We start from the raw sequence: 13,307 nt of genomic DNA, 5'->3' as shown, positions 1-13,307 counted from the left end.
GAATGAGATGGGAATCTATGAGCCACCAACAATAAAGTTTCATTCAACATTGAGATGGCGTTGATCACGATAGCAGATTTTAGTAAACTAATACATTAAGGGTAGTCCAGGTTGGTTCTTACTCTGCACATGCTCACTATAAATGTAAATGAGCTGGTCTCACTTTTCCTTTCCTTCTATCCCCATATGAGGAGACTAACAGTGGCCATTATTACATTTTTCTGCTCTGCCTGTTTAATATATTTAATGTGAGACTGCACATTTTGCTGAACAGCATCGACTGTGGCTACACCTGTCAGCTATGCTGTTAGTATTTAAACCCATCTTTAGCAATTAAAATTGTGGAATAGAAATATGTCAATCAGGAAAGGCCAAGTGGAATAACAGAGTTTGAAAAAAATCAAGAACAGAACTTTGGTGCTTCAATATGGATCACTATGGAAACACTCCATATATATATAAGTCTGAGAGATGGACATCTTCATTACAGATAAACATCAGATGGGATGGTTTGATTGTAGCTGTGGCTGATGTGCTGAAGAGGTGAAAGGGCATCCCACAAGAACACAGTGAATGAATCACAACTAAATACAGAGAGAGAAAGTTTTCCAGTTTGACTGCTGAAATGGTGCTCATGATTTAGAAGGCATGCACAAAGATATATAAGGACTCAACATTTGCATCAAGTGTGCTGATATTGGCCAACTTCTGCCACACTTACTAGCATATTGAACTGAATTTTCGATTTTTAAGAGGGTGCATTACAGTAAAAAACACGTTCTTGCATTAAGTGAGTGTTTCGTCAGTATTCTAATGTCAAACAGTTGTTGCAGACGGTACATTTTACTACTACGCTCATTCTTATGAGCGGTAAAATTTACAGAGGTCGGTGATGTTTATCAGATGATAATATTGTACGTGGTTACAGTCAATGTTTTTAAGTCAATATACACACAAGAAATTTCTGATCACCAATGCAAAGTGTGCCGTAAGTAAGAACATTTTCCCTGTTGGAGCTATGAACAGCACTGGAGCTGTTGGCACAGTACTCTCTGGTACTCATTAACACTTTGAGAGAAATGATTTCACACCGTCTGTACTTGTAACCATCTTCACCACAGAAAGCTGTAATGGTATACGCCTACATATTAAATCGTTTAACTGTCTCTCACTTTTGTTTTTTAAGGAGACAGTATTTGAACTTTTAAATTTACACAGAAGAACAAGCTTTGATTTTGTTCTTGCTGTATTTCATCTATAATCCATTATTTTTACTTTTGCACATTGATGGCTCATGGTGCAATAGATTCATTCAGAAGCATCGGCTTGATAAATGTGGTGAAAGCAGTAGAAGATAATCTCATGCAATAAGTGAGAAGAGAGGGTGGGCAGTGAGCGGGGGGGGGGGCTGACTACAGTCTGCAAGGTACCTACATCATCAAAGTCAGACTGAAATCAGAATTAGGCCCCTGCTCCACAGTGAAGACGGTTTTTGTATGCACTCCAAACAGCAGGATGTATGACATCAGTGTCAAACCTTTCATCACTATTGCACTGGTTGTCTTATCTACTCAGGGCTTTTCTGTTCCTTCACTTTAATGTCACCATATCCTATAGAAAAGGGATGAAGCTTCGGGAAAGGATACAGTAAATAATATTCCAAAAATGAGACATTCAACGAGTGAGGTATTTGGATGGATCTTATACTGTAGGTTTTAGCCTGTCAGACAAAAACCAATTCAATTATGAGCTGTGAGTGCTAAAATGTTCACTTGTTCCACATTTCAAACTCATACTTGTACCCAATGTGAAATTTTGACTTTCAAAATTTTACATACATGGTTGGATTGCACTCTTTGGCCTCGGTTCGATTGTGGCTGTGTTTGTGGTTTGGTTGTCCATGTGCAGATCTGATTAAGCTCATATGACTAAAAATACCTAAAGTAATGAGGCACATATGATCTGAGTTTCTTGATGCCCTCTCCAACCTCCTGTTGCAGGGTCATGTAGCACTGAAGCCAACATGTATTCTTGTGTACACAATAATCTGTTTACACTAACAGGTTTACCTACAAAATGGATTCTAAGTGACAGGCATAGAAATGACACTCACAAAGACAGAGCTGTTGCTGTTGCAGTGAAGCCAATAATTATCACCCAGCTGCCTGTCAAAGAACTCAACACACACACACACACACACACACACACACACAAATAAAACAAAAAAAAAAAAACTAGAGTTGAGCTTCACAGTGTTTTCACCACAGTCAGCGATAATTGCAACTTCATAAACTATTAAATTAATTCAATATGAATGATTATAACAGGACATCGAAGCTTCTGTCTCCATGTGACTTCACCATATCATTAATCACTCATCTGTCGAACAGTGAATGGCGGTTCTCTGAGCCTCAGCACGTCCCAGATGCAGACAGAATACTGATGGATTGATGGAAGTCATTAAATAACTGAAGTGTGAACACAGGGAGAACTATTAAATTATGTTATAGTGGAGGCGCCACATAAAAAAAAAATTATCCCACATTTTCCTCAACCTTTTGATTCATGTGCTGGAAAATTGTCGTTTGAAACAAATCTCTTGCAGTTTGTATGCTAAACATGATGAGCTATCTCGTGTCAGGTGAGGACACAGCAGCCTAATGGCAGGGAAACTGGACACTTTGATGCCAGTGGGAGAAGAGGTGCGGAACTGACAGCAAATGATTCTTCCCCAATGGTTTTGTTTACATGCTCGCACTATTTCAAATTGCACTGCACATCACAATGCGGCTGATACTCTTGGTTGCGGCTGTTTCTAAGCAGCACCCTATTCTCCTGCCCAGTAGCATACGCAGGAATCAGCAGAGGGACCTGGAGGAAGAAAATTAGACAGATGGAGGTAACCAGGCGCAAACTTACTGCACACACATACTGAAAAGCCTTTAAGACTCTAAGAAATATTCCAGTTGATTTGAATTATTCAAAAGCAGAATATAATAATTACAGACGTTTAATGGGATGCTGAGGTTGTCATGGTTTGCACTTGACTATGAACGGAAGTGGAGATGTAATTAGACAAAGGTCAAAGTTCAAGGATGAGTGTTGTTTACTCGCCATCCATCACCTGACCCTGTTAAAAAGAGAAGGCGTTTCATTTACTTGAGAAAGAAACCTTCTTAAGATGTGATAATAGGGCACATGCAGACTTTGTGACTGACAAGTCAGGGACGTGTGTAGAAATGAGCGGCAACAAGTTCTGGTAGATATGATCCATCAACCAAAGTCAGTTCGGTAAACTTTCTTTGACATATTATCACAGTGAGTTAGCACTAAAAGCCTCAGCAAACAGCCCAAAAGAGCGTTGGCATGTTAAGGTTTATTTTTTCATTTGGCATCGTCCCTTGCTCCACCTGAACGATGGAAGCCTGATATTTTCGTCTGTTGAGCTCTCTTCTACAATGTCCTCTTTAGCTTGTTAGCGGCTAACATTGCTAATACTGATGGTAAAAGTTACAGAATAAACAACATATCTGTACACTGTAAAACCACTACTAGCTACTATTGGTTAGCTAAATCCCTTTCAATCACCTCCTGAAAATGACACATACATGAGTCATTATAGCCACTATTGGTCCCCAGACCAATTGTACATATATGTATCTCCTTAATATGATTGTCTTTATACCACAGTAATTTTTTCCTTGATGCTTAATTACATCATCAGACAAATTTTCTTATTTGATATATAGATATATAGTATGGAAAATATATTTTTCCTGTTTTTGACTACTATGAAAAGCCATCACTTTACCTATACTTTAATTATAATGTCCTAAAGTAAATATTTCTCTGACTGCTCCGCAGTAGCTATGAATTCAATGAACCTATTGTCCCAGAGACTTCAAAGGTCACTGTAGTCACTGTAGTAGGTAGATGAGATGAATTTTGATGATGTAAACCACATAAAACACTCCTTCCTCCACTCTATCTCACTGCTTTTGATTGAAGAAATAGTGTTAACCAGTGCCATCATTGGACCTTTCAAGCACAGGGATTGATACAGTCTGCACTCCTTTCATATGCTTGTCAGGAAATGACAGCAAAGGGAATAGAAATCTTGTTTCTCACTGAGTACTGTACCATATGACTTATGCCTCAGATAAACAATCCTCAAATTATGCATGGCTCGCTCAATTTTTCAAATTGAGCAAGAATTCCATTTGTGGGGCTGTGACATTTTTTATGTGATTTATTCTATTGTCCTGAGTCCTCCAGCCATGGCTGCCCCTTCGCCTGTTCCCTTGCCATCGGCTGTGACAATCCCAGCCTTTGTTTTTGCAATGAGAAGCAGCATTCTTCCAGAGGGATGACCTCCTCTGTCTCCACAGGGGCTGGCACTGAGGACTCGACCCTGCCCAAAGATTGGATAGCGCCGGCTGCACATTGGTAACAAAATATATTAGCTGTCACCCAAACTCTGCAGCTCATATGTACCCACATCACTAAGAATACTACCCGTTGGATCCCTCTGTTTGTCAGAGCTGGAACATCAAGGCCCAGCACCATAATCAGCACCTTCATCATTAACCCAGCACAACAGGAAGAAAGAGGATCAGCACTCCTTCCTGTAAGTAACACTTACTATTATTGTAATTATCTAGTTCACATATCAGTTCTAGTTAACATATATTCAGTTAAATTGCCAGCCAGTGTTGTTAAAATGTTGTCTAATATAAATAGCAAATCATTTTTCCTCAGTGGAAAGAGCAAAACCTTTAGCAGAACATGGAGGGGAGATGAATAGAGGAAAGGTTCTGAGGTTTCAGAGGTCTTGTCTCTAAAATCTCTCTGTGCCTGAATATCAGCATACTAGGCTCAACTTCACACCACACGAATCAGTTGAAATGGAAGTGTGCAAAGCTACAAAAAAAAAACCAAACTAAAAACTAAATTGAAGCAGTAATCGCTCAGATTACCTTCAGATGTCTATTACATAAAACCATGCACTGAGAGGATTAATTCATTATTAACAGGAATTCATTGAGGAGAAGCTCATCAAAAAAAAAAAAAAAAATCACTGAATACAGTCCCTCATAACCGTTTTCTGAAGTTAGTTTGTGTGCAGCATATTGAATAAGCAATAACATATATCATAATCCTCCAATCGATGGATACAGTGTCATTTTTTTTTTTTTTTAAATGACTGTACCAACCACCGGCCTGGAGGGCTGGGTATGTCAATAAAGCTGCACATGTAGCTCCCTTTTTGTAATGAGCGTTTGTCCTGGATACAGTTTGCAGAGAAAAAGATGGAAAAATGTGGGCCGTGTCAGAAAGGCCTGCCTCCCTTTTGATCTGCACAGTAATCTCCAGGCTTGTTACCATTTCAATGTAAACTCTTTCATCAGCCTGTCTGCAGTCTATATCTGCCTCATAGCCCAAAGCCACTCCTGCCATTTGACTGTCATTACTACTAACAATGTTAGTATGGATTTTCCATCTTGGACAGAGTTGAAAAGAGACATTTTTGAGAGGTTTGATATCAGAAGAGGCCTATTTATAGTTTTCGCAAGTGAGAGTGATACATTTTAAACAAGCAATAAGTCACTTTCATCATTGTAAGTGTTAAATGAGGCTGGCTCCTTTTTGCAATCTTCCTCCTTCCACTCAGAGGATCCAGTTAATGTCCATCATTTGTGGGCACGGCTTTGGAATCATTTGCTACTGCAGCCATGTTACAGACACATCTATCTGCTTTATCTGCTCTGTATTTTTTTTTTTTTTTTCACGTTTGACGCCATGAAAATCTCACATCAATGGAAAAGTGCAACAAGTAAAGCAGCTTTGGAGAGCGCACCAACACAACATTGTACACAGCTAGATACAAATGTACTGTGCAGTCACAGCAAAAGAGCAAACCATTAAAAAGTGTGTTGGTCATTTTTGCGTGACTTAATCTAATTATTCATCCTCTTGGCTGAGCAGGTGGTTGACTGCTTTTTATCACTGGCAAAATCAAATTAGCTTCAGTGTTTGCACTTTAAACGTACAGCAGAGTTAGCACAGCTGAAGCAAACAATCCTTCATCAACAGGATGATTTCATTCAACAAAACATGAAAGAGTCTACCCTTTAGTATGTCAACTCAGAACTCAGAAGATTAGGGTTATTTTAGCATTGCAGTTGACTGTTACAGCTCCAATCTTTGTATGATGGTTCATCTACACCTCTGCAGTGGTCATTAAAGAGATGGAAGCTCTCCTTTATAAAAGTAAACCACCGACACCTGACCTGTACCATTCATCACCAAGCTAACAAATAACACTGCATTAAAGTCACCTTTTTAATTCACCATCTCAGGTTTGGTCAAAGGTCTGGACAAATGTGGCCTCAAATTATATTTTTGAGGATTAATACAACTGAACAAGTCATCATAATCAGTCATAATCAGTGACTTGGTGTTTATTTATGAAATGCCTGCCTCTTCTTTTGCTTTCTTCATGATGTGAGTCCAGTTATTTCCTTCTCTCAGTATCAGGATGAGAATTCCAAGAAAGTGCTGGTGGTGATACAACTGAAATACATTATTTAACTGTAAAAATCAAGAATATAAGTAGTTCTTGCTTTACATGGAATTCAGGGGAAGCTGCACGTTTTTCTCAGCCGAACTATAAAAGAGGTGGTGTCAACACTTCCCACCACTCTTCCCAGAATCACCTGTGAAACCTTCACATTTATCTTCAGACATTCACCTATACAAGACAATAATATGCTGATGAGCAGAGAATCATTAAGCCTGACAGACATATTGCATCAGATACAATCCAGTGTTAGTTTGCTGCCATTCCTCCAAAATCAGTCATTAAGAAAGCACAAAAGTAAAGGTGGAATTGTGTGGATAAAGACAGTGGAGGGTGTTTGGTTGACAGGTCAGAGAATCTGCAGCACATTTCTCAGTGCAGTCTAGTTAGTGTTTTAGTATTTCCATGTTTAACTTCACCAAGTAATTCTTGTTCTCCTTTATCTGCTACTGATCTTCTGTTAACAAGAATGACCCCAAACCTGCTCAGGAGATTGATGATTGTTCTCATAGATCATTTGACATAAAGAAAAATGTTTGATTTTAATGCAGCAAGGAGTTCAAATTTTTTGGTGGTTCATTTTCCCTGGATTCACCCTGATCTACCATTATCAACTTTTCTCCGGTATACAAAGATTTTCTGCAGCTTTAATGATTTTCATCACTCCTCCTAAAGTAGGAGCATCATCTCAAAGTTCACGTCAACATATTTATTTGCATTCACTAAAAAATAGCATTTCATTTTTCTCATTTACTGATGGGCAGAAAAAGATGATCACATGTCCATCATTCTTTTTTGTAAGTGGGACGAGGTTGAGAAAACGGATGCTGATCGATAGGAATCCAGTAACCCTGCTACATCACCCTCACACTATTTCAACTTCATGTTCATTCCCTGGATTTACAAAAAATCTTCATCAATGTATGCCATTGTATTAGTTTAGTCTTGTTTCCTCAGTATGTGCTCTGCGTATGAAGATGAGAATATGTCATCCCAAACTGCTTCTCACTCTTTCTCTCACCTCATATTACACAAGTCATGGCTTTTCAAAATGTTGTGCATGCATAATTAGCTTGTCCATATCAATGACATGCTGTTCAAACATGACCCTATTAAACCTGCCCTGCTGTGTTAATTATCTTCTGCAAACTTTGATCTCAGACTGGGGTTGGTCCTTTTTAATCAAGGATTAATTATGTCTAAGGACTTATGATTAACTGGCAGAGGATCTGTCTCATGGAAGAGACAAAAAAAAACCACACAGAGCAGTTAGAGCTGAGAGATGAATATCTTTGCAACGGCGGATAGATGCCTGTGCAGTAGTTTTGAGACTGCAAGGCATGTGGAATGCAGGGAACAGTTGACCTAATAGATGATCTAAATATCTAAATATCAGCTGGAGGGATAAAATATGTTGCTATAGCTTTTTACTTAATTTTTCTACTCCCGACCCCAACCAATCAATAGACACCAAACATATTTATTTTATTTTAGAAAGAACATTAGATGTTTTTAAACACGATTAAAACGGCTTGAATGAATTTCATTTTATTTTCTGTGAGACAAAGAAACAGGCCCCTAACAAATGACATTCAGTATGTCAAGGCATGTTTCACAGCAGGATCACAAAGGTTATTTGCCCTATTGGTGCGAAGACTATGTTCGCTGTCCACTGAGACTTTTTCAATCACTCGTGTGCAGTACAGCTTTATATTAAAATACATTATACTTCAAAGTTAGAATCTGATTTATTTGTGAGCTAGTGTACATGTTGCATGTGTGGGGAGAATGATGGATGGAGAATGCTACAACAGATGAACACTTTTTATTTCCCCCCTCTGGAAAATCATATTTGTTATCATATTTGACAGACTGTCTGCAATGAGTTTCTTTGACAACTTAGTACAGTTGGGTATTTGAGCTGAAGTGTCTCGACCATCAATTCCATTGGCTGTCAGTCCAAAGTTAACTAATCGCCATAGTGGTAAGTCACCATGGTATTAAAGTGCCACGACCTTCCTTCTGTGACACGAATGATTTTGTAATGAATCACATTAAATTTACACACATAACGTAGATGGAACAGCTGCTTCCATAATGAATGTTAAATATCTGTCACATGCTTTTTGTAGGCCTGCAGGGAGGCCTCCAGTCACATTGTCATCAGCATTCATACTTTTCTGATAACCTCATTCCAGAGGAGGGATATTGATCACGAAGCAGGTCATATGACCAGCAGCGCAACTTTAAAAGATTTTAAAACAGCATCTCTCTATATACCTGCATCTCTATCCTGAGACACATGACATGATGTCAGATGAATTATAATCACGCGTTTTCTCTCTGCAGGGATACTTGACAGCAGTTTCCTCTCTTCCCAGTCTGTTAGTGCAATACATCAATCCTGGGAATGACCATGTGTGTCGACTATAAACTAAGGTAAGACAGAAGAGAAATGAACACACACAACAATTCCAGTGAGTTACTATGCAGGAAGATCTAACCATCAGGATTAATTTGGTCCTCAGTGTCTCAAGGACACTCCAACATGTGGTGGACCATAAAATAATATCCAGAAATTTCTATAGTGCTGCTTCTGACCACTGTGCTTTTCTGAGTCTCCCTTTTATTCGTGAGAAATTATGTTTCCATACTGTAATTAGTCCCAAGGAGCAATGTAAGGTCCACTATCTGAAAACGTAGGCTTTAAAGAGCATGTGGACTGCCCGCTTTGGTATGAGGGTGTATAAATTCCACTGAACCAAGAGTCTGAAGTCTAAATCTGTGTCAACTGCTTACAGGCAGAAAAGGGCCTGACCCTTTCAGCCACACTAAAGCCCTATTCAAACCATTAACTCAAATACTCCCTGTAGCACACCAGTATGCTTTCAAATGAGACAAAAAGAATGCTGGGAGCAGTATTCTGACCTATTTTCTGCTTTGCAGCAGTTCCAGCAGGCTGATACTGCTTCTGTACAAAATGCCTCCTTCCTTCTAGAGTGTGCCTTGCAGCTACAGTAGGATGTTCAATAGAGAGCCACCATGTATGGACTTCAAGATGCAATTCACATGATTTGAAAATTCAATCAACCAGCTCATCCATTTACAAGCAACAGAGAGGACGCTAAATATAATATAGAAAGTGGTGAATTTTTCCATCCACAATGATGTTTTCAGATGGAATCTGGTGAAAGGCCCCCTGCACAGCATTTTTCTGTGTTTCCCTTACATGTTAAGTTCCCTGAAAATAGAAGTGTTAAATAGAATGCCTTCAGATTATACCAAAATGTTTATTAAGAGAAATTCTGAGAAAATATAATAATAATTAATAATAATAATAATAATTGAAGACCAGTTTTTTTTCCTTCTGTGAGATGTAAAGAATGTTAGATAAGACCTCATTTCACAGCTCCGTGGTTCTTATGATTGTATATAATGTCATGTGTTATATGGCTTGCAGGTAGTGACATGTCTCAGGTCTGACCCTGGAGATGCCGAAGAGACGAGACATTGTCGCCATTGTTTTGATTGTGTTGCCTTGGACACTGCTCATAACTGTTTGGCATCAAAGCGCCATCACTCCTCTGCTTGCTGCTCGAAAGGGTAACAATAATATAATGGGTCAAGTATGGACACTTTTCTAACCATTAACAATAATCACAGCAGACAAACAACAATAAAGGGTCTTGTTATTCTTAAAGCATGTGTCTGTAACTGATGCGTGAAGGTCAGAGCTCACACATCTCACGCAGCTCACGAAGGTTGAAGTGTTAAGTTAGTAGTTTGACAGTCAAAATGCTGATCTTTTGAAATCAGCAGAAATAATATTTGGAGGAGAAGGTGGAGCTGAGGAGGAATGACGGTTGGAACTATAGTCCATCCAAATCCTGTGGTACAGTGTGTTAATCACATGCTAGCCACTCCCACTAGCGCAGACCCTGTTTGACGGTCAATTTTCCTCTTAATTTCAAAATTTTACATTTTGTTGTATCAGAAAAGACCAGACAACAGACTGAGACCATAAAATCTGACTTTTATAGAACCAATAGAACCACCTGCTAGATAGAATAGAGGTCTTCACCTTTGGCTTCACTTGAGAGACCCAGAGTCTTTCAGTTGAGACTGTCTATGATGGTTCTGCTGCTTTTAATCCAAACATGATGGCACACAGACTCATTAAAGTCATTTCCCTCCAACCAGATGACAGCCGCGATGGTCGCTCCAACTCCAGGAATACTTTCGCTTTCAAAGAGTCCTGTTCAGTGCAGAACCGGGACATTGTGGAGGTGGTGCGCACTGAATATGTCTACAGTCGCCCCCCTCCCTGGTCAGACTACCTATCCACTATCCATGTCATCACTCCCACCTACAGCCGGCCTGTGCAGAAAGCAGAGCTGACCCGTCTGGCCAACACCTTGCTCCACGTGCCAAACTTGCACTGGATCCTGGTGGAGGACTCACAGAGGAGAACCTCTCTGGTCAGCCGTCTCCTACTGGAAACAGGGCTCAACTACACCCACCTCAATGTGGAGACACCAAGGAACTACAAGGTACGTGGGGACACTAGGGACCCCAGAATACCACGCGGTACAATACAGAGGAACCTGGCCCTGCGATGGCTGCGGGAGACCTTCAGAGTAAATAATAGCCAGTCCGGGATTGTCTACTTTGCAGATGATGACAACACATACAGTCTGGAGCTGTTTGAGGAGGTGCGGAGATACATACATATATATATACACATACATAAACACATATATTTTGTCAGTCAAGTGACATCCATCTCTGTCTGTCTTTCACTACCAGATGCGTTCCACCCAAAAGGTGTCGGTCTGGCCGGTGGCTTTTGTAGGCGGCCTTCGGTACGAGTCCCCTAAAGTGAACAAACTGGGAAAGGTTTACGGTTGGAAGACTGTGTTTGACCCACACAGGCCCTTTGCCATCGACATGGCTGGGTTTGCAGTGAACCTGCGCCTCATCCTGTCAAAACCTCAGGCTTATTTTAAGTTACGTGGGGTGAAGGGAGGATATCAGGAGAGTAGCTTATTAAAGGAGTTGGTGACTCTCAGTGACTTGGAGCCTAAAGCTGCAAACTGCACGAAGGTAAGAGAAGGAATTCCACTTCATATGACCTCTACAGTGGCAAGAAAACAATCTGCATCTTTAAATGTTAGCTGCATAAGGAGAATGAGTCTAGAGACACTTGGTTGTTATAAGAATTTGAACTTAAAGTCAGTAAACTGTCATCTTACAGCCAACCTTTCACACTCACAGCTCATTTTAACTACCGCTCCGGACAATGTATAGTATATGGCTAGTACATTACATTTACAGCCAAAATTTTTGTATTGGCATGTCATTTGATCATTTCAATTCATCTGTTCAGGTATTAGTGTGGCACACACGGACAGAGAAGCCTGTGCTGATAAACGAGGGCAAGAAAGGATTTACAGACTCTAACGTGGAGATATGACTTACCTCGTCTGACACAGGTAATAGTAGAGATTTAGAAATGCAAATTACAGCCCTTCCAAAGAGTGATTATTTTTGTGGGGATTAAAGGGGAACATCGTAGCACATATGTGCACCAAGGGATATGGACCTTCCTTAAAATAGACGCCTGACCTTTATATAAGATGTTTAAAGGATTGTGCTTTGGAGTTAAATATTTTGTTTCATTATCACACATATTTTTTTTCCTCTGTGGGTGGAGACACTGGATACAGGATGGTTTTACTGCACCATTCTTTTCACTTGGATCTGACTATCACCAGAATGGATTGCATGCAGACATTAATGGCCAACATGACCAATGAACAATTAGTACAGTCTCAAGGAGCCTTTGTATTGTTCTTTGTTTGCCTTCCTTACCTGTAAAATTATCATTTCAGGGGAGGCATTTCCCCATTGGATTCCATGTGGACTCACACCAACCATAAAACTCCTCAGAGTGCTGCCTGAGCACAGTTTAGAAATGGAGGAACATCCATTCACCCCAGGAGGCAACACAAACCCATGTGCATGTACCGGCCAGTATCAAAGCACAACTGCACAAAAACAAGCCTGCCTGTTCTGCCTGGAGCACCGATGTGAGACACCAGAAGGAGCTGCCAAGAGAGGCCTGCCGAGGTCTCCTCAGAGAGCTGCAACAAATGACGTTGCATGATTTAAACTACACCAAGAGATAGCAGAACAAGCAATAGAGCCCTCTAAGCACAGACATCACCAGCCAATCAACATCAAATAGGGCCCTTTTGTTCTGAGGCACGCTGGCTGTCGTGCACAGGGCTGCACAGAGGAATAAAGAGAGCCCTTGTCATAAGTGAGTCAGCACTGACTGATGAACTGCAAAGGGGGTGGTCTGAGCCCTCTGCACTTCTACTGTACAACACTGTGCTATTTAGATAGCACCCTGAACCCCCACTAATTAAGACTTCTGTTATTCAACACACACACACACTCGGCTGGCACACTGCACATTATGAGCACAGACACACACGTGCCAGAAACACAGAGCACTGATTTATTAGTTTAACAACAATCTTATCCTTCACCATCATCTACTTCAAGCTTTTATTTATTCCTGATATGCTGTAAAAACCTCCTAAGGTCTACTGAGAAGATTCAGTGGTCCTGCATTCATGCCCATGTAGGTCACAGATTTCCTCAGAAGCCAATCAAAAAAAAAAAAAAAAAAAAAACACTCAGTGGACTGAAGGTTTCTCCA

General features: G+C 40.2%; 1 protein-coding gene across 1 annotated transcript; it reads left to right on the top strand.

The window, feature by feature from the left end:
* The first annotated feature begins 4,498 nt into the window (after positions 1-4,498).
* On the top strand, positions 4,499-13,281 carry b3gat1b (beta-1,3-glucuronyltransferase 1 (glucuronosyltransferase P) b). Its single transcript, XM_029518956.1, has 7 exons — positions 4,499-4,627; positions 8,930-9,019; positions 10,041-10,183; positions 10,781-11,292; positions 11,387-11,683; positions 11,967-12,072; positions 12,472-13,281. Exons 3-6 carry the CDS (start codon positions 10,072-10,074, stop codon positions 12,051-12,053), a joined length of 1,008 nt encoding a protein of 335 aa, XP_029374816.1. The 5' UTR covers positions 4,499-4,627; positions 8,930-9,019; positions 10,041-10,071; the 3' UTR covers positions 12,054-12,072; positions 12,472-13,281.
* Positions 13,282-13,307: the final 26 nt, after the last annotated feature.

Source organism: Echeneis naucrates, chromosome 14, assembly GCF_900963305.1.
Source record: "Echeneis naucrates chromosome 14, fEcheNa1.1, whole genome shotgun sequence".
In the NCBI taxonomy this organism is placed as follows: domain Eukaryota; kingdom Metazoa; phylum Chordata; class Actinopteri; order Carangiformes; family Echeneidae; genus Echeneis; species Echeneis naucrates.
This window is presented reverse-complemented; position numbering and strand designations above follow the sequence as displayed.

Coding starts and splice junctions, on each gene's coding strand:
- b3gat1b (XM_029518956.1), top strand. CDS start 10,072: ATGCCGAAGAGACGAGACATTGTCGCCATTGTTTTGATTGTGTTGCCT. Junction 10,184..10,780: donor TCTGCTTGCTGCTCGAAAGG/GTAACAATAATA, acceptor CCCTCCAACCAG/ATGACAGCCGCGATGGTCGC. Junction 11,684..11,966: donor AAGCTGCAAACTGCACGAAG/GTAAGAGAAGGA, acceptor TCATCTGTTCAG/GTATTAGTGTGGCACACACG.